This window comes from Eleutherodactylus coqui, chromosome 5, assembly GCF_035609145.1.
Source record: "Eleutherodactylus coqui strain aEleCoq1 chromosome 5, aEleCoq1.hap1, whole genome shotgun sequence".
NCBI classification, from domain to species: domain Eukaryota; kingdom Metazoa; phylum Chordata; class Amphibia; order Anura; family Eleutherodactylidae; genus Eleutherodactylus; species Eleutherodactylus coqui.
The window spans coordinates 6,894,685-6,917,434 of record NC_089841.1 but is presented as its reverse complement, the minus strand read 5'-3'; the positions used below and the strand labels follow the sequence as shown (position 1 = coordinate 6,917,434).

The 22,750-nt window shown below is 49.4% G+C and overlaps 1 protein-coding gene across 1 annotated transcript in view; it reads left to right on the top strand.

The window, feature by feature from the left end:
• Positions 1–21,596, top strand: part of LOC136627299 (zinc finger protein 271-like) — a 57,707-nt gene extending 36,111 nt beyond the window's left edge. The window contains exon 8 of the mRNA XM_066602289.1: positions 20,270–21,596. Within this exon, the coding sequence (XP_066458386.1) occupies positions 20,270–21,117 (848 nt within the window). The 3' untranslated portion in view covers positions 21,118–21,596. The remainder of the gene's footprint in view (positions 1–20,269) is intronic.
• Positions 21,597–22,750: the final 1,154 nt, after the last annotated feature.

Genomic DNA, 22,750 nt, shown 5'->3' with positions numbered 1-22,750 from the left:
CTATCACTGCGTGGAGCTGGCATCTATTATATGATGACTACATTATTTAGGGGTGTGACTGGAGCTGAGCAGCTGTGCCGCAGCCCGTTGTGTTAAACAGTTGCCTTATGCCTTAAATGGGTGAGCGTGATGTTGGTTTGAGAAACTTGGACTGAAATCGCACTGGTAAACCTGCAAATTTGTTTCTGTGATTGCGATGAATTTTATGAGAAAACACATTGCTGCACATTTGATTGTCGTGCGCAGATTTCACGCACGTGTAGAAATCGTATGTGGTTTCAAATAGGAAAAATGGATCGCGCTCGTATGAAAACAATGGCCGCTCTGGAGGATCGCAACTTCACGTGATGCAACTTCAGCTTGATGCTCGTTCGAGTATTAGGGTACTTGAGATGCTCGTTACTCAAGACGAGCACCACGCGGTACTCGAGTCAATTGCATTTCCTTCCCTGAATGTTTTGCGCCCTTTTCTGGCCAATAGACATGCAGGGAAGGCATTACAACTTCCTCCTGTGACGTTCCAGCCCTATCCCACCCCCCTGCAGTGAGTGCCTGGCGAGATCAAGTGACCGCCGAGTATATAAAGTGGGGCCACCCACGGCTCACCACAGACACACTGGGAGAGATCAGGGAGAGTGGTGCTGCTGCTATATGGAGAGTGTTAGCGTCTTCAAGAACCCCAACGGTCCTTCTTAGGGCCACATCTGACCGTGTGCATTACTGTTGTGGCTGCTGGGAGCAGTTTTGCACAATTTTTTTTTTTATATCGGGCTCTGCAGCCCCATTACAGCTATAGCGTTCTCAGGCTGCAGTCTGTACTACAGAGTATAGGGAAAGTGCTCCTGAGATAGGGACAGTGGTAGTGTAGGATCCTGTCTACAAGAACCCCAACGGTCCTTCTTAGGGCTACCTGTGACCGTGTGCATTTTACAGGTTCTCTGATGGGAGTTGTAGTCCATCACTATTGCAGAGCCAGACCTTTTTCCAGCCTTCCGTATAATTGTTTTCTGGCTGCAGTTTGCGTAACATTTCCGCTGTCAGCCTCCAACTGTACGCCAATAATTCCATAATTATTTACACCGCTCTGTGTCTGCCGTCAACTTCACGCACAGCGTACGGCCACAGCCACTGATAGAGGGACAGTCATATACACACTATATAGCCTGCATTGTACTTCCAAAAAATTACAAGAAAAGCTCCTTCGTTCGGCTACCCCTGACCGTGTGCATTTTACAGGTTGTCTGGTGGGAGTTACAGTGCATCACTATTGCACGGCTAGGCTTGTTTGCAGCCTTCTGTATTCTTTGTTTATGCCTGGAGTTAGCGTTACAATACCACTGTCAGCCTCCAACTGTAGGCCAATAATTCCATAATTATTTACACCGCTCTGTGTCTGCTCTATTCGTAATCCACCATGCTGAGGGGTAGGGGTAGGGCTAGAGGACGTGGACGTGGACGTGGGTGAGGACGCAGAGGTCTAAGTGAGGGTGCTGCGGGATTAGGAGAGAGGCAAGTTTCTGGGGTCCCCAGCTGCATATCACAATTTTTGGGTCCACGTGGTAGACCTTTATTACAAACAGAGCAGTGCGAGCAGGTCCTGTCGTGGATGGCAGAAAATGCATCCAGCAATGTATCGACCACCCAGTCTTCTACGCCGTCCACTGCTGCAACACTGAATCCTCTCGCTGCTGCTCCTCCTTCCTCGCAGCCTCCTCACTCCATGACAATGACATATTCTGATGAGCAGGCAGACTCCCAGGAACTGTTCTGGGGCCCCTGCCTTGATTGGGAAAAAATGGTTCCTCTCCCACCTGAGGAGTTTGTCGTGATCAATGCCCAACCTTTGGAAAGTTCCCGGGGTCCGGGTGATGAGGCTGGGGACTTCCGGCAACTGTCTCAAGAGCTTTCAGTGGGTGAGGAGGACGATGATGATAAGACACAGTTGTCTATCAGTGAGGTAGTAGTAAGGGCAGTAAGTCCAAGGGAGGAGCGCACAGAGGATTCGGAGGAAGAGCAGTTGGCCGATGAGGTGACTGACCCCACCTGGTTTGATAAGCCAACTGAGGACAGGTCTTCAGAGGGGGAGGCAAGTGCAGCAGCAGGACAGGTTGGAAGAGGCAGTGGGGTGGCCAGGGGTAGAGGCAGGGCCAGAGCGAAGAATCCCCGAACTGTTTCCCAAAGCAACCCCTCGCACCAAGCCACCGTGCAGAGGCTAAGGTGCTCAAAGGTGTGGATGTTTTTCAGTGAGAGTGCGGACGACCGACGAATAGTGGGGTGCATCCTGTTTCATGCCAAGATCAGCCGGGGAGCCACCACTACCAGCCTCACCACCACCAGCATGTGCAGGCATATGATGGCCAAGCACCCCACAAGGTGGTACAAAGGCTGTTCACCGCCTCCGGGTCGCACCACTGTCTCTCCCCTTGTGCCCCAATCTGCCACTCAGATCCAACCCCCCTCTCAGGACACAGGCACGAGCGCCTCCCAGCCCGCACCCACACTCTCACCTCCGCTGTCCTCGACCCCATCCAGCAATGTCTCTCAGCGCAGCGTTCAGCTGTTGCTAGCACAAGCGTTGGAGCGAAAGCGCAAATACGCCGCCACGCACCCGCACGCTCAAGCTTTAAACGTGCACATTGCCAAATTGATCAGCCTGGAGATGCTGCCGTATAGGCTTGTGGAAACGGAGACTTTCAAAAACATGTTGGCGGCGGCGGTCCCGCGCTAATCGGTCCACAGTCGCCAATATTTTTCCCAGTGTGCCGTCCCAGCCCTGCACGACCACGTCTCCCACAACATCAATTGTGCCCTCACCAACGCGGTAACTGGGAAGGTCCACTTAACAACAGACACGTGGACAAGTACAGGCAGGCAGGGCCACTATATCTCCCTGACGGCACATTGGGTGAATTTAGTGGAGTCTGGGACCGAGTCAGAGCCTGGGACCGCTCTTGTCCTACCCAACCCCAGAATAGCGGGCCCCAGCTCGGTGCTGGTATCTGCGGCGGTTTATGCCACCTCCACTAATCCTTCCCCCTCCTCCTCCTCGCAATTAAGATGTGTCAGCAGCACGTCGCCAGCAGTCGGTGTCACGCAGCAGCACAGCGGTGGGCAAGCGTCAGCAGGCCATGCTGAAACTAATCAGCTTAGGAGAGAAGAGGCACACGGCCCACGAACTGTTGCATGGTCTGACAGAGCAGACCGATGGCTGGCTTTCGCCGCTGAGCCTCCAACCGGGCATGGTCGTGTGTGACAACGGCCATAACCTGGTAGCGGCTCTGCAGCTCGGCAGCCTCACGCACGTGCCATGCCTGGCCCACGTCTTAATTTGGTGGTTCGGCGGTTTCTGAAAAGCTACCCAAACTTGTCAGACCTCCTCGACAAGGTGCGCTGGGTCAACGCACATTTCCGCAAGTCCACCACGGCCGCTGCCGCACTGCGGATCCTACAACATCGGTTTAATCTGCCAGTGCACCGACTGCTGTGCGACGTGCCCACACGGTGGAACTCTACGCTGCACATGTTGGCCAGGCTGTAAGAGCAGCATAGAGCAATAGTGGAATACCAACTCCAACATGGGCGGCATAGTGGGAGTCAGCCTCCTCAATTCTTTACTGAGGAGTGGGCCTGGATGGCAGATATCTGCCAGGTCCTTGGAAACTTTAAGAAGTCTACCCAGATGGTGAGTGTCGATGCTGCAATCATTAGCGTCACCATTCCTCTGCTATGCCTGTTGAGAAGTTTCCTGCAAAGCATAAAGGCTGACGCTTTGCGGTCAGAAAAGGAGACGGGGGAAGAGAGTATGTCGCTTGATATTCAGAGCACCCTCATGTCTATACCTCAGCGCGTTTTGGAGGAGGAAGAGGGAGAAGAGACAGCTGGGCCCACTGCAGAGGGTACCCATGCTGCTTGCCTCTCATCTGTTCAGTGTGTATGGGCTGTGGAGGAGGAGGATCCTGAAAGTGATCTTCCTAGTGAGGACAGCCATGTCTTGCGTACTGGTACCCTGGCACACTTGGCTGACTTCATGTTAGGCTGCCTTTCTCGTGACCCTCGCGTTAGACGCATTCTGGCCACTATGGATTACTGGGTGTACACCCTGCTCGACCCACGGTATAAGGAGAACCTTTCCACTCTCAGAGGAAAGGGGTTCGACAGTGATGCAATACCACAGGGCCCTGTTGGACAAACTGATGGTAAACTTCCCATCTGACAGCGCTAGTGGCAGAAGGCGCAGTTCTGAGGGCCAAGTAGCAGGGGAGGTGCGGAGATCAGGCAGCATGGTCAGCGCAGGCAGGGGAACACTCTTCAAGGCCTTTGCCAGCTTTATGGCTCCCCAGCAAGACTGTGTCACCACCCCCCAGTCAAGGCTGAGTCGGAAGGAGCACTGTAAAAAGATGGTGAGGAAGTACGCAGCCAGTCGTACCACCGTCCTCTGTGATGCCTCTGCTCCGTACAACTACTGGGTGTCAAAGCAGGACACGTGGCACGAACTCGCGCTGTATACCCTGGAGGTGCTTGCTTGCCCTGCCGCTAGCGTCTTGTCAGAAAAGGTGTTTAGTGCAGCTGGGGGAATCATCACGGATAAGTGTACCCGCCTGTCAACTGCCAGTGCCGACATGCTTACACTCATAAAGATGAACAAAGCCTAGATTTCCCCAGACTTCTCTTTTCCACCAGTGGAGAGCAGCGGAACTTAAAGGTTCTTTTGGCTACAACTGCGGATTTTTCTCTACCACCGGAAAAAAAGGGACCTTTACCTTTGTCAATCTGTGTATGATATTAGTCCTCCTCCTCCTGCTCCTCCTCCTGAAACATCATGTCATCACGCTGAACTGCCAATTTTTCTGCAGCCCAAAAGTCTCATATAACTATTTTTAAACAATTTTTCTACGTTTCTAACTAAAGCATTGAAACTTTAACATGAACCAATTTTTTTTAACAGGGCTGCCTCCAGGCTCTGTTACAAGCGAGCTAAAATAATTATGGGTTTCACCTGCCCTCTCGGTTGAGCAATTTTATAGGGGTACATTTGTACTGTTGGTACACTCATTTTTTGGGCCCTCACCTATACTGTAATCCAAGTAATTTTTCTGGCCTTCGCCTACACTCATGGTACACCAATGTGTCAGGGGTTGGCCTACACTCTTGCTACAGAAATGTAACTCGGGTCTGCCTGCCTATACTTCTGCAACAGAAATGTTACTTCGGTCTGCCTATATTTTTGCTACTGAAATATTACAGGGGTCTGCCTATACTTCTGCCACGTAAATGTTACAGGGGTCTGCGTATACTTCTGCTACAAAAATGTTACAGCTGTCTGCCTATACTTCTGCTACTGAAATGCTACAGGGGTCTGCCTATACTGCTGCTACAGAAATGTTACTGGGGTCTGTCTATACTGTTACTACAGAAATGTTACTGGGGTCTGCCTATACTGTTACTACTGAAATGTTACAAATACTGGGCTCTGCCTATACTGCTGCTACTGAAATGTTACTGGGGTCTGCCTATACTGTTACTACTGAAATGTTACAAATACTGGGCTCTGCCTATACTGCTGCTACTGAAATGTTACAGGGGTCTGTCTATACTGTTACTACTGAAATGTTACAAATACTTGGCTCTGCCTATACTGCTGCTACTGAAATGTTACTGGGCTCTGCCTATACTGTCCCTACAGAAATGTTACTGGGGTCAGTCTATACTGTTACTACTGAAATGTTACTGGGGTCTCCCTAGACTTCTGCAACATAACTGTTACTGGGGTCAGCTTATACCTTTGCTACAAGAATATTACAGGGGTCTGTGTATACTATGGGTGCACTAAGTTTTCCCATTGCAGTGTTCTACCTATCTGGACAAAAAAAAAACCCAGACTGACTAGGGCATGGAGTGTGGGCCGAAGCCAACCTGTATTTTCTCTCACGTTACGTCAACTGTCCGGGGCACCGCAATGGGATTTATTTATGTACCGTCGGTGGCTTCCTGGGACCCACCCATGCTGTGGGTCCACACAGACTTCCCATAGCGGAGTTGTACCTGCCTGGCACTATGAAAAAAACCCAGACTGACTAGGGCATGCAGTGTGGGCCGAAGCCAATCTGTATTTTCTCTCACATTACCTTAACTATCCGGGGCACTGCTATGGGATTTATTTATGTACCGTCGGTGGGTTCCAGGGAGCCACCCATGCTGTGGGTCCACACAGACTTCCCATAGTGGAGTTGTACCTGCCTGGCACTATGAAAAAAACCCAGACTGACTAGGGCATGCAGTGTGGGCCGAAGCCAACCTGCATTTTCTCTCCCGTTACCTCAGCTATCCGGGGCACTGCAATGGGATTTATTTATGTACCGTCAGTGGCTTCCTGGGCCCCACCCATGCTGCGGGTCCACACAGACTTCCCATAGTGGTGATGTACCTGCCTGGCACTATGAAAAAAACACAGATTGACTAGGGCATGGAATGTGGGCCGAAGCCAACATGTATTTTCTCTCACATTACCTTAACTATCCGGAGCACTGCTATGGGATTTCTTTATGTACCGTCTGTGGGTTCCTGGGAGCCACCCATGCTGTGGGTACACACAGACTTCCCATAGCTGAGTTGTACCTGCCTAGCACTTAAAAAAAAAAACAGACTGACTAGGGCATGCAGTGTGGGCCGAAGCCAACATGTATTTTCTCTCACGTTACCGCAGCTATCCGGGGCACTGCATTGGGACAAACAAGAGGAGCGATACAGCACTAATGAGACGTTTACATCTACGCTAGCATTGGAGTCCGCTCTAGGCCCGCGATTTCTGAGGGTTTGTGCAGAGGCCTATGTCCTGGGTGCAGTGAAAGTCCGCTTCCTGCCTACGATTACTGAAGCTGTTGGCCAAGGCCTATGTCCCGGGGGAACTGCAACTGCGCCAGGTTGGGCCTGTGGAACTTTTTCCTGGCTAATCCAGTCTTTGGAGCGGTGAAAGAAAACGTAAGTGATTTAATGAGACCTTCACAGGTGTACTAGCATCGAAGTCCGGTTCATGCCTACGATTGCTGAAGCTGTTGGCCGAGGCCTATGTCCTCGGCGCAGTGTAAGTCTGCCATGTTTGGCCACTCTGATTTCTTTATTGTTCATGTCTTGGGTTGTGTTGGACCCACCTATGCTGTTGGTGCACACAGACTTCCCATCGTGGTGTTTGACCTGTCTGGCACAAAGACACTGACTGACTTGGGTAGGGGCAGAGTGCAGATGGCTTTCCCCTTGCGGTGTCGATTGAGCTATCTGACACCTAGACAGAATGAATACTGTGTGGGCACATGGATTCCCCATAGCTATGTAACTCATGACCACGTTTGCAGCTCCTGACAGAGGTGGCACAGGATTGGAATGAAGATCGAACGTCAATTTCTCATTGATTCGCAACTGCATTGTGGGCAATTGCCCCCCCCCTTTTTAAAGAGGGTCGCTACCTGGCCCTGCCAACCCTCCAGCACACATAGCTAAGATATTGCTATTCATGAATGAATAGCTAAGAGATATCTGCCATTGGCTGACCGCGCAGCCAATAGCTAAGCACTAGCTGCTATTGGCTGAGCCCTCAGCTAATCAGCACAGCCCTTTCAGGAGGCAGGGATTTTTAAATCCCCGTCTGCTGAAAGAGCTCAGTAGCAGTGCTGGGGAGCCAGCCGGAGGACTCGGCTGACAGCAGGAGAGGTGAGTAACTTTTTAATAATTTTTTTAACCACTTTTTTTATGATTATCAGGGAAGGGCTTATATTTCAAGCCCTTCTCCAATAATCATTCTGCGGGGCTTGTCAGAAACCACTGCTTTCAATGGGATCGGCAGCAGTACCGATCCCATTGAAAGCAATGGGATAGCATGCCGCTGACTTCTGCCACAGCTGTGGCAGAAGTCCGCGGCATTCTCCATATCTTTTCAATGGGGCCAGCGCTGCTGCCGCCGGCCCCATTGAAAAGACTGTCGCAGCGATATCCCAGCGATTTTCTCGCACTGCTCTGCGAGAGTTTTCACTTAATCTCGCAGCGCTGTGGAGAAAAAAACGCCAGTGGGTGGGAGCCCTAAACCCTATACAGGGACATATCATGGCCTCATATTTATGACGTATACCACATTTTACTGAGGACTAATATACCTCTGGTTCCACCAGCCCAAATTTCAATAAGGCCACCTCTGATATGGGTATTAATAGTATATCACTATTCCATCGCAACAAATTGGAAAGTTAGACCAGTATACAAAAAGTATATATGTCCTGGGGACAATAATGATCCTACAAATAGGGTCCTGGATTACTCAGCTCCAAAAACACAAGACCATCTATCCAATAGAGTAAGCTTAGCCAGCCATGTACTACCCTAGTTTTACCAGTGCATATAATAAAATCGCACTTGCCCAAATTTAATTTAGGCTATTCCAAGTACTAACGGCTGCTTGAATATTATAACTACTAAAAATATGAACAATTACAGTACAATCACCAAGAAATACTCAAATATTAACCTGATAAATCATTTTGTTATGCAGTGAAAGTAATCCAATCACATGTCATCACATACTGGCTGGAGCAGACCAACATGGCAAGGCATTCAAGTCAATATTACTGTAATATCCATATCCAAGGGCAATAAACCGACGGTAAAACTCTGCACTAGGGAACCGGACCAGCCGTCCCAGTGCAAACAATGTAAAAGAGATATTTTTATTGAAGAGAGAAAAAAATATTACATTATGGTAAGCATATACACCCCCTACAGTCCACCAGTAGAGAGGACCATCTGTTAGGAGGTGTTGGGACCAGTGGATGGGGGCACACAAGGTGACCGGGCTCAGGACGCCCCCTACAGTCCACCAGTAGAGAGGAGTTTCTGACTAGACTGTTAGGAGGTGTTCGGACCTGTTGATATGTGAGGGCACACAAGGTGACTGGGCTCAGGAGGCCCCCTACAGGCCACCAGTAGAGAGGAGCTTTTGACCAGACTGATAGGGGGTGTTGGGACCAGTGGATGTGTGAGGGCACACAGGGTGACCGGGCTCAGGACGCCCCCTACAGACCACCAGTAGAGAGGAGCATCTGACCAGACTGTGAGGTGGTGTTGGGACCAGTGGATGTGTGAGGGCACACACGGTGACAGGGCTCAGGATGCCCCCTACAGACCACCAGTAGAGAGGAGCATCTGACCAGACTGTTAGGAGGTGTTGGGACCAGTGGATGTGTGAGGGCACACAAGGTGACCAGGCTCAGGATACCCCCTACAAACCACCAGTAGAGAGGAGAGTCTGACTAGACTGTTAGGGGGTGTTGGGACCAGTGACTGGGGGCACACAAGGTGACTGGGCTCAGGATGCCCCCTACAGACCACCAGTAGAGAGGAGCGTCTGACTAGACTGTTAGGAGGTGTTGGGACCAGTGACTGGGGGCACACAAGGTGACCGGGCTCAGGACGCCCCCTACAGACCACCAGTAGAGAGGAGCATCTGACCAGACTGTTAGGAGGTGTTGGACCAGTGGATGGGGCACACAAGGTGACCGGGCTCAGGATGCCCCCTACAGACCACCAGTAGAGAGGAGCGTCTGACCAGACTGTTAGGAGGTGTTGGGACCAGTGGATGTGTGAGGGCACACATGGTGACCGGGCTCAGGACGCCCCCTACAGGCCACTAGTAGAGAGAACGATCTGTTCAGACTGTTAGGAGGTGTTGGGACCAGTGACTGGGGGTACACAAGGTGACCGGGCTCAGGATGCCCCCTACAGACCACCAGTAGAGAGGAGCGTCTGACCAGACTGTTAGGAGGTCTTGGGACCAGTGGATGTGTGAGGGCACACATGGTGACCGGGCTCAGGACGCCCCCTACAGGCCACTAGTAGAGAGAACGATCTGTTCAGACTGTTAGGAGGTGTTGGGACCAGTGGATGTGTGAGGGCAAACAAGGTGACCGGGCTCATCCAGAGACGGAGTGCCATCGTTAAAGGGGGGTAAACATGGCAGCCAGAGGGCAAGGAAAGCCCCCCCTGGGTATGCCACAGCTATATGACTATCGCACCGCCTAGTAGATCGCTTTGTAGTTTTAGACACACATGGAAGAATTCTCTGCTATTTGAGCATACCAAAGCATGACAGAAGGGATCAAAGAATCCCATTGTGACTAAGTAAAGAACAGAATAAATGTTAATAAAGTTTATTAAAATGGTACAGTTAGAAAAAAAAACATTTTTTGCTTTATTTTATAAACATTTACAATGTTAACAATAGCAACACTATGTAAAGCAGGGGTCCCCAACTCCAGGCCTCAGGGACCACCAACAGGTCATGTTTTCAGGATATCCTATGGTAAGAACACCTGTGGCAATGTCTGAGGCCCCGACAATAATGACATCACCTGTGCAACACTGAGGAAATCCTGGAAACATGACCTGTTGGCGGTCCCTGAGGACTGGAGTTGGGGAACACAGATGTAAAGGACCAAATAATCCCGGCAGACCATGATCACCGATTACCGCCACCTAGTGGTTGATGCAAACATGCTGAATAAAGACCACTATGAAGGGCAGTATCACCAGTACTAACACTATTTGTGGCCTAATAACACCACAGCAATGGTGACCATACAGCGTATATACCAACTCTACACAGGTGCTCTGAAGAGCGTATACAGGACTAGTGTACCATTATATCTAGTGATCACAGGTGGCATCCTCTCTGACTGGCTTTCACTTTCTCTTCTCCATGTGGCCCAGATGCCATGACATCCTCTCCCAGTCACAGATTATCTCTGGCATTTAACACAGACATCCGGCTTTGTTACCTCTACATCATCTCCCCATTCGTAGTGCCACAGTCAGTAGTAATGCCCCTCCATTAAAGGGGTTTCCTAGGATTGTACTATTGATGACTTATCCTCAGGATGGGTCATCAGTTGTTGATCAGTGTGGTCCTCTGACTGAAGAGGCCGTGGCCATGGAGTGAGCGCTGCAGCCTCTTCTCAGGACTGTGATGTCATATTCAGAGCAGCTCAGTCTCATTCATGTGAATGGGACTAAGCTGCAATACCAGGCACAGCCACTGTAGAATGTATGGCGCTGTGCCTGGTATGGACTGAAGTGACAGTCGTGCTGCACTATCACTTCAGTCAGTTAGCTGATCGGTGGGGATCCTGAGCAACCCTCCCCCTGCAGGTCAGCAATGGTACAGTCTGGAGCATACCATTACATTTATCTGCTACTATATTTCTAGAATTAAACACTTATAAACGCAGCACTGATTGTTCCACATTCCAAGATCCAGAACCTTCTTGATCACCGCCAGCGGAGCTCCGCGAGGGGTCGGCATCTGGGGGATGGTTTCTAGCTTCCTTTGGTAAATTTGGGGGAAACTGAGTTTTTGACCATTTCTTCCTGGCATTTCTGTCTAGCGCGCTGACCTTGTTATTCGGCTCCCCGTGAGGAGTGGATACTTTATTCTTCGCCGATGCGCTATTTATAGACATTGTATCTATTGTTGTTACTCTGATGCAACATAAGCCCTTTATGAAGTAACACCATTGTCTTTCATCGCCGTCCTCCATGGCCGTGGCTTCGTTGTCTTTCATCGCCGTCCTCCAGGGCCGTGGCTTCGTTGTCTTTCATCGCCGTCCTCCAGGGCCGTGGCTTCGTTGTCTTTCATCGCCGTCCTCCAGGGCCGTGGCTTCATTGTCTTTCATCGCCGTCCTCCAGGGCCGTGGCTTCGTTGTCTTTCATCGCCGTCCTCCAGGGCCGTGGCTTCATTGTCTTTCATCGCCGTCCTCCAGGGCCGTGGCTTCATTGTCTTTCATCGCCGTCCTCCAGGGCCGTGGCTTCATTGTCTTTCATCGCCGTCCTCCAGGGCCGTGGCTTCATTGTCTTTCATCGCCGTCCTCCAGGGCCGTGGCTTCATTGTCTTTCATCGCCGTCCTCCAGGGCCGTGGCTTCATTGTCTTTCATCGCCGTCCTCCAGGGCCGTGGCTTCATTGTCTTTCATCGCCGTCCTCCAGGGCCGTGGCTTCTGCCAGACGAGCGGCGGCGCCCTCTTGTACTATTTGGGGTTCATGCGACTCTTTGATCCCTTTTCATTGTGTTTTTGGAGGTAGATGAGTGATTATCATCAGTTCCCCCATTTTTTGTTGAGGTGCGGGTCGCGGACCTCATGCCGTGCCGGCGGGGCGCTCCGATCGCTCTGATATGTAGCAGCTTTATGTGCTGGGAACGTTGGCTTTTATTTCTGTTATTTCTTTTTTATAGACTTTCTTTGACTTTGAGCTTTTTCGCACATTTCGTGGCCCCCTGGTTGGACGGCTGGTACTGCCGCAGTATACAGCACTGCTCACCCACCAGCAGTCAGAGGCCTTACATGAGAAGCCATGGGCACCCTGTGATCACCCCGCAGCGGCCATGATGGGGTTAAACGGTCGGGATCAGAGGGGTCTCCGCCGCACATGACACACCACATTCTTCTGCGATCCTCGGATAGGAATGGGGCATTCAGTGAACAATCGCCCGTGTGAATGAACCCCTGGGAATCACTGTTGGCGTTGGCTGGGCAGAAGCCGCAGGAGGGGAGCCAGAACACACACAGCTCAACTACACGAGCTTCACAGGCACACTCTGATCATGTGACCTGGCCCTGCCCCTAACTGATCACATGACTGTGACATCATCACAGGTCCTGAAGCCCCTGCAAGTGGAGGCAGCGGGTGAGCAGCCCAGAGCCTCATTAACCCCTCAGTGTCCGGCCCCCAGCGATGATCTTCCTCCCCTGACCTCTTCTCATTGGTTCCACAGGAGGCGCTGTAGCGGAGCGCTGAAGACCAGGAGGAGGTTAGTATATGGGGGCTCTAATACTACTGGGGCCACAATCAATGCCAGGCAGCTGCTGCAAAAGCTAAGAGTCTTGGGGTGCAGTAAAAGAGGTATAGGGGCGAGGGGCGAGAACATTATCCCCCCCACTATATAAGGCACTTGTCAGGCCTCACATGGAATACTGCGTACAATTCTGGTCACCGGTGCTCAGGAAAGATGTTACAGTGCTTGAGGGGGTTCAAAGAAGGGCAACTAAACTAATACATGGAATGAGGGGACTGGAATACCCAGAGAGGCACCAAAACTGGGATTATTCACCCCGGAAAAAAGACGGCTAAGGGGCGACCAAATAACTGTGTATAAGTACATGAGGGGACAACACATGGATCTCTCCCGTGATCTGTTTACACCCAGGACTGCGACGGTAACAAGAGGACATCCGCTACGTCTAGAGGAAAGCAGGTTTCATCACCAACACACAAAGGGGTTCTTTACTGTAAGAGCAGTGAGACTGTGGAACTCTCTGCCTGAGGATGTGGTGATGGCAGGATCCATAGAGGAGTTTAAGAGGGACTAGATGTCTTTCTGGAGAGGAAGGATATTACAGGATGTAGACATTAGGTGACCAGCGGGGTTGTTGATCTCAAATGTTGATCCAGGGATTACTCTGGCTGCCATTATGGAGTCAGGAAGGAATTTTTTTCCTGCTGCCTCATAGTTTTTTTTTGCCTTCCTCTGGATCAACAGGGGGGGGGGGGGGTTGAAACAGGCTGAACTAGATGGACATTTTTTCATTTAGCCTAAGTTACTATGTTACTACTGAGGGCCAACGTGGGGGGGGGGGGGTCACTATTACTGGTGAGGCCACTGTGGGGGGTCACTATTACTGGTGAGGCCACTGTGGGGGGTCACTATTACTGGTGAGGCCACTGTGGGGGGGTCACTATTACTGGTGAGGCCACTGTGGGGGGGTCACTATTACTGGTGAGGCCACTGTGGGGGGGTCACTATTACTGGTGAGGCCACTGTGGGGGGGTCACTATTACTGGTGAGGCCACTGTGGGGGGGGTCACTATTACTGGTGAGGCCACTGTGGGGGGGGTCACTATTACTGGTGAGGCCACTGTGGGGGGGGTCACTATTACTGGTGAGGCCACTGTGGGGGGGGTCACTATTACTGGTGAGGCCACTGTGGGGGGTCACTATTACTGGTGAGGCCACTGTGGAGGGTCACTATTACTGGTGAGGCCACTGTGGAGGGTCACTATTACTGGTGAGGCCACTGTGGGGGGGGGGTCACTATTACTGGTGAGGCCACTGTGGGGGGTCACTATTACTGGTGAGGCCACTGTGGGGGGTCACTATTACTGGTGAGGCCACTGTGGGGGGTCACTATTACTGGTGAGGCCACTGTGGGGGGTCACTATTACTGGTGAGGCCACTGTGGGGGGTCAATATTACTGGTGAGGCCACTGTGGGGGGTCAATATTACTGGTGAGGCCGCTGTGGGGGGTCACTGTTACTAGTGAGGGCCACTGTGGGGGGTCACTGTTACTAGTGAGGGCCACTGTGGGGGGGGGGCACTGTTACTAGTGAGGCCACTGTGTGGAGGGGGGGAGTCACTATTACTAGTGAGGCCACTGGGGGGGGGGGGGGTCACTATTACTAGTGAGGGCCACTGTGGGGGGGGTCACTATTACTAGTGAGGGCCACTGTGGGGGGGGGGGTCACTATCACTAGTGAGGCCACTGTGGGGGGGAGGGGGGTCACTATTACTAGTGAGGCCACTGTGGGGGGGGGGTCACTATTACTAGTGAGGGCCGCTGTGGGGGGTCACTATTACTAGTGAGGCCGCTGTGGGGGGTCACTATTACTAGTGAGGCCACTGTGGGGGGTCACTATTACTAGTGAGGCCACTCTGCACATGGCCGCATCACTCAAGCTGACTAAGGCCTCTTTCACACGAGCGACATAATTGTGTGCTTCCCTCACAGTGCTACAAGTGGCGTGTGTAGGAGGCCCTGCCTCCCAGTGGGTTCCTTCACATTAGTGATGTTTTGCAGCCTGCCATATTGTGAGTCACGGTGCGCTCTATACAGACGCGATTTGCAATGTTTTGTAGATCATGTTTGCCTATGGAGCCTTCCTTTCTGTTGCATCGGACAAAATTGCAGTTTTCATGTGGTGCAATGCAACCTTTACAGTAGGAACTCCTACTATTTGTCCCTAAAATAAGCCCTAGCTGCAGTAAAAAACCCAAACAATACATTACCTAACAGCCGTTGTCTGCTCCGCCGCACTATTCCTCCGGCAGTTCCATCACACTTGTTGGTAGTCTACAGCCCCCGCTTCATGATCAGGGGGTCCGTAAAGCCCACCTGGCTCTGATTGGCTGAGCCGCAGTGCTTGAGAACCAATCACTGCAGCGCCTGATGAACCAATCGCAGCCATAGCAGTGATATCACACAGAATTCTGGTCACCTTATTTTGTGTGATTTTCAATCTTCTTCCTATTCAGGTTCTGGCGCTACAGGATCCTCTGTCCAATCTACAGAAGAGAATCCTGATGGACGGAGACAAGATGTCAGAGACGATATTACATCTCACCCTAGAGATCCTCTTCCTGCTTACTGGAGAGGTGAGAGAGTCTGATGATGTCACTGGGGAGGGGAGAGAGTCTGATGATGTCACATTACATCATTCTTATCTATGGGGATAACAGATGATGTCACTGGAGAGGTGACGGACTCTGGAAATATCTGTAGTGATATTTATTACTGTCTCTCCATAAACAGGACTACACAGTAGTGAAGAAGACCTCTAGTGATGGATGTGGGGCTCCTGTGTGTGATGGATGGGGAAGACCCCTGAGCCCAATCATAGAGCCGCCCCCTCACCCCACAATACATGAGAAGAACAATAAGGAGAAGATCCTAGAGCTCACCAAGAAGATGATGGAGCTGCTGACTGGAGAGGTGACGCTGCGGGGAATGTGGGGGACATTATACGGTAACAGGAGGGTCTGGGTGATGACTGTATATTGTGTTGTCAGGTTCCTATAAGGTGTCAGGATGTCACTGTCTATTTCTCCATGGAGGAGTGGGAGTATATAGGAGGACACCGGGATCTGTACAAGGACGCCATGATGGAGGACCACCGACAAAGTACATCAGCAGGTAATAGACATAAATACACATCACCTGTAATTACATGTACGGAGGGGATTCCTGCAGGTATCTTCCCTGGTGAGTAATAACCAGTGAATAAAGCTCAGGGCAGTCAGCTCCTCTCATCATTCACCCATTACAACTATTTGATAATGAATTTTTAGGCTCCATATTCTGTCATTTTTTTCAGCCATCTGTTTACCCATCATATATACCAAGTAAATATTGATGTAAAAGTGATTGTAGATAACAGATTACAGATGACACAATCCATAAGGTGGAGACACAGACCCAGATGACAGAATCCATAAGGGGGAGACACAGACCCAGATGACCCAATCCATAAGGTGGAGACACAGACCCAGATGACACAATCCATAAGGTCGAGACACAGACCCAGATGACACAATCCATAAGGGGGAGACACAGACCCAGATGACACAATCCATAAGGGGGAGACACAGACCCAGTTGAGGCAATCCATAAGGTGGAGACACAGACCCAGTTGAGGCAATCCATAAGGTGGAGACACAGACCCAGTTGAGGCAATCCATAAGGTGGAGACACAGACCCAGATGACACAATCCATAAGGGGGAGACACAGACCCAGATGACACAATCCATAAGGGGGAGACACAGACCCAGATGACACAATCCATAAAATGGAGACAGACCCAGATGACACAATCCATAAGGTGGAGACACAGACCCAGATGACACAATCCATAAGGTGGAGACACAGACCTAGATGACACAATCCATAAGGGGTAGACACAGACCCAGATGACACAATCCATAAGGGGGGAGACACAGACCCAGATGACACAATCCATAAAGGGGGAGACACAGACCCAGATGACACAATCCATAAGGGGGAGACCCAGACCCAGATGACACAATCCATAAGGGGGAGACACAGACCCAGATGACACAATCCATAAGGGGGAGACACAGACCCAGATGACACAATCCATAAGGGGGAGACACAGACCCAGATGACACAATCCATAAGGGGGAGACACAGACCCAGATGACACAATCCATAAGGTGGAGACACAGACCCAGTTGAGGCAATCCATAAGGTGGAGTCACAGACCCAGTTAAGGCAATCCATAAGGTGGAGACACAGACCCAGTTGAGGCAATCCATAAGGTGGAGACACAGACCCAGTTGAGGCAATCCATAAGGTGGAGACACAGACCCAGATGACACAATCCATAAGGGGGAGACACAGACCCAGATGACACAATCCATAAGGGGGAGACACAGACCCAGATGACACAATCCATAAGGTGGAGACACAGATCCAGATGACACAATCCATAAGGTGGAGACACAGACCCAGATGACACAATCCATAAGGTGGAGACACAGACCCAGATGACACAATCCATAAGGTGGAGACACAGACCCAGATGACACAATCCATAAGGTGGAGACACAGACCCAGATGACACAATCCATAAGGTGGAGACACAGACCCAGATGACACAATCCATAAGGTGGAGACACAGACCCAGATGACACAATCCATAAGGTGGAGACACAGACCCAGATGACACAATCCATAAGGTGGAGACACAGACCTAGATGACACAATCCATAAGGGGGAGACACAGACCCAGATGACACAATCCATAAGGGGGAGACCCAGACCCAGATGACACAATCCATAAGGGGGAGACCCAGACCCAGATGACACAATCCATAAGGTGGAGACACAGATCCAGATGACACAATCCATAAGGTGGAGACACAGACCCAGATGACACAATCCATAAGGTGGAGACACAGACCCAGATGACATAATCCATAAGGTGGAGACACAGACCCAGATGACACAATCCATAAGGTGGAGACACAGACCCAGATGACACAATCCATAAGGGGGAGACCCAGACCCAGATGACACAATCCATAAGGGGGAGACCCAGACCCAGATGACACAATCCATAATTGGGAGACCCAGACCCAGATGACACAATCCATAAGGGGGAGACACAGACCCAGATGACACAATCCATAAGGGGGAGACACAGACCCAGATGACACAATCCATAAGGTGGAGACACAGACCTAGATGATACAATCCATAAGGGGGAGACACAGACCCAGATGACACAATCCATAAGGGGGAGACACAGACCCAGTTGAGGTAATCCATAAGGTGAAGACACAGACCCAGTTGAGGCAATCCATAAGGTGGAGACACAGACCCAGATGACGCAATCCATAAGGGGGAGACCCAGACCCAGATGACGCAATCCATAAGGGGGAGACCCAGACCCAGATGACGCAATCCATAAGGGGGAGACCCAGACCCAGATGACGCAATCCATAAGGGGGAGACCCAGACCCAGATGACGCAATCCATAAGGGGGAGACCCAGACCCAGATGACGCAATCCATAAGGGGGAGACCCAGACCCAGATGACGCAATCCATAAGGGGGAGACCCAGACCCAGATGACGCAATCCATAAGGGGGAGACCCAGACCCAGATGACGCAATCCATAAGGGGGAGACCCAGACCCAGATGACGCAATCCATAAGGGGGAGACCCAGACCCAGATGACGCAATCCATAAGGGGGAGACCCAGACCCAGATGACGCAATCCATAAGGGGGAGACCCAGACCCAGATGACGCAATCCATAAGGGGGAGACCCAGACCCAGATGACGCAATCCATAAGGGGGAGACCCAGACCCAGATGACGCAATCCATAAGGGGGAGACACAGACCCAGTTGAGGCAATCCATAAGGTGGAGACACAGACCCAGTTGAGGCAATCCATAAGGGGGGGAGACAGACCCAGTTGAGGCAATCCATAAGGGGGAGACACAGACCCAGTTGAGGCAATCCATAAGGGGGAGACACAGACCCAGTTGAGGCAATCCATAAGGGGGAGACACAGACCCAGATGAGGCAATCCATAAGGGGGAGACACAGACCCAGTTGAGGCAATCCATGAGGGGGAGACACAGACCCAGTTGAGGCAATCCATGAGGGGGAGACACAGACCCAGTTGAGGCAATCCATGAGGGGGAGACACAGACCCAGTTGAGGCAATCCATGAGGGGGAGACACGGACCCAGATGACGCAATCCACTTCATGGATTGTGTCATCTGGGTCTTGTGATTCCAGTGCCTCAGATCACAGCTTAGATCAGCCAGCCGTGAAAACAGCCGGCCAATATACACTCGTGGGAAAGAGGCCTGAGCCAGAGAACACCAAGAACGTCCAACATTTTAATTAGACTAGTCTGTGGCTTTATTAATGGTAATATGTTGTCATCTGCAATGAGACTCAACGGATATTCTTTCTCCTCAACTCTTGTCTCTAGAGTATTAGTTTGGTGTGATTATTCTAATGCACAGATAGTTGGTGACAGCGGGCACCCATGCCTGGTTCCAGGTTAACCTCACTTCGCTCATTATATATGGACTTCAGCTTAACCTTAGGACTTAAATAAAAAAAACCCTTGAGGCCAGCCTCACGTGGGCGTTTTTGAACCTGGTATACTACAGCATTTTGGAACAGTGTTTTCACACGCTTTTAACAGCATTTAGAATGCACCCCATCATTACAATGGGTGATGTTCTGCATTAGAAAGCGCTGCAATGCACGAAAACAGAACATACATCGTTCGATTATCGCAGTGTTTCTAAAACGCTCATCTGGGAAGCCCCATTAAAATCCATGGAGGCTCGGTGCTGTATAAAATGGGAGTGGCCTAAAGCTCCCAGAAATTTTCAGTTCATTCTTATTTTCTTGAAAACAAAATAACTAATTCCAACTAATAGAAGCCAGTGCCTTTTTCTTAACCGATGCAAAAACTGTTGCTAGTACTTTCTTATTCCTAATAACAAAGACAAAATATAAATAAAAGTGTTTTAAAACATCGATTTAATATTTAAAATTATTCCTTTAAAAATAATAATAAAATCACTTTCATTCTTGGCAGATGACTGTACCAGGAGCTCAGTGGGATATCTGATATCTTCAAATGATGGTGGTATCTCACAGGGTACATATGAAGAGCGTGTCATTATCCCAGATTTACCCTCAACCTTTTTCGGCAAAGATCTGTCATCTGACCCTCTTACACAACATCTGTCTTCTGACTCACCACAGCATCATGTGCAGGAGAAAAGTCTCAAAAAGGATTTTCAACATCCAAGAGCTCAGACAGGGGAGAAGCCGTATTCATGTTTGCTATGTGGGAAATCTTTTCCACAGAAATCGTTTCTGGTAAGGCATGAGAGAATTCACACAGGAGAGAAGCCATATTCATGCTCAGAATGTGGGAAATGTTTTATTCAGAGATCAGATCTTGTTGCACATCAAAGAATTCACACAGGGTCAAAGCCTTATTCGTGTTCGGAATGTGGCAAATGTTTTACTCGGAAATCAAATCTTATTACACATGGATGTACTCACAGAGGGGAGAAACCATATTCATGTTCAGACTGTGGCAAATGTTTTACCCAGAAATCAAGTCTTGTTACGCATGAGAGAATTCACACAGGGAAGAAGCCGTATTCATGTTCACAGTGTGGGAAGTGTTTTACTTGGAAATCAAATCTTATTACTCATGAAAGTACTCATAGACAGGAGAAGCCGTATTCATGTTCAGATTGTGGAAAACGTTTCAATCAGATATCCTATTTTGTTACACATCTGAGAATTCACAAAGGAGAGAAGCCATTTTCATGTTCAGAATGTGGGAAATGTTTTACTTGGAAATCAAATCTTATTACACATGAAAGTACTCATAAAGGAGAGAAGCCGTATTCGTGTTCAGATTGTGGAAAATGTTTTATTAAGAAATCAAGTCTTGTTACACATCTGAGAAGTCACACAGGAGAGAAGCCGTATTCATGCTCAGAATGTGGGAAATGTTTTATCACTAAATTCACGCTTAGGGATCATCAGAGAATTCACACAGGCGAGAAGCCGTATTCATGTTCGGAATGTGGGAAATGTTTTACTCAGAAATCAGGTCTTGTTACGCATAAAAGAACTCACACAGGGAATAAGCCGTTTTCATGTCTGGAATGTGGCAAATGTTTTACCCAAAAATCACATCTACTTAAACATCAAAGAACTCACATGAAGAAGTAACCATTTTCTTTAAGTCCTCTTATTAAGAAAGAACTAAAAAAAACTGTTACAGTCCAATTAAAGGCACATATCATGTCAGAGATAAGGATATAAATGTGAGCAGTAAATGATGATTAATGTATAGCATTACCAATAAACATCTGTTATCCAAAAAAAAACCACAATCCAGATAACTGGAAAATCTAGAAATCACCCGCGGGCAGAGAAGACTTCACATTACTGTAGCTGCGTCTCAGAACTCGTTAGCAGTTGTTACTAAACATTTGCTTTTGAAACTTCCCTGCTTGTTTTGTGTTTGCTTTGATCATATTTTATCCTTTGGATGTTAAGATATTGCGTCAGATTCCAGTTGAGGCAGTGCTGGCAGATGTTTTGTGGAGAATTACAACACAGAGCTCTGACTGGGTAGAATTTGGTAGGACACTTTCTGTTTTTTTTTTGAAAATCATCCTTTCAGGGGGGATAATTGTATTTAATTACATTAAAATCCTGAACCAGGCTCTGCAGTCTGTTATTTTTATAGCCGTAGTTTTGTATCCCAAGAAAAGTTTTGTGTAGCAATATATGCATAAAATTGACATCCATCTCCTGCATCTATGACACTGACATATATTGAAGTACCAAAAATCATGGGACAGGAACTAATATCATGTAGGACCTGCTCTAGCCCAGTGAAGTGTAGCAACTCTACATGGCATCTACTCCAGAGGTGGGACGATGAGCCATCTGGATAGCCACCAACAGTTCCATAGCATTTGTAGGTGCAAGATCTCTGGTGCAAATCGGCTTATCGACCACATCCAATCAGTGTTAGATTGGGCTCGTGTTGGCTGAAAATGCAGGCCACACCAATCTTCAGAATGCTCCTTAAACCAATTCCGGACAACTTGAGCCCAATGGCATGGTGCATTAGTCGACTGTAATATTCCATCATTGTGGGGATACGTGAATCCCATAAAGGGCTGCAAATGGTAACTGAGAAGTGAAACGCAGCAGGAACCAGTCAATGGCTCATTAGAATACCCCACACAAAAGGTATGGAACCACCACCAGCCTAATTAAGGTCTTGCTAAAAACTGGGGCCATGTTTTCATGGGGTCTGCGTCACACATGAACCCTACATCAACCCGAAACAATTAGTGCCATTGCATTTTGCAGTTCTCTAGGATCCATTTATCAACCTCAGGGACCTAGGTAAGGTGCTGTGTACGGTGTCATGGTGTTAGCGGAGGCGCTCTAGTGGGTCTTCTGCTCTAATATCCCATGGAAGCTAAAGAATGCTGCTCAGGCATGCAGGATTTGACTGCAGTACCTCCTGCATTGAATGGGGATGTGGTTTCTGCTGGAGTCACTCGTCTGTTGCCACAGACAATTCTAGCCAGATGATCATTAAGCGCTGTTCACTATGAATGGTTATGCCTCCAATGACCTATTCATGCTACACACGGGACACTGTGGATCAAGGAGGGTAAAATGCCTGCACAGTATCAGAAGGAGGAGGAAGAGCAAGCATGGTGCCTCAACAGTTAGCATTGTTGTCTTGCAATTCTGGGATCTTAGGTTAAAATTTGACCAAGGCCAACATTTACATGGAGTTGGTATGTTTTCTCTGTGTTTGTTTGGGTTTTCCACA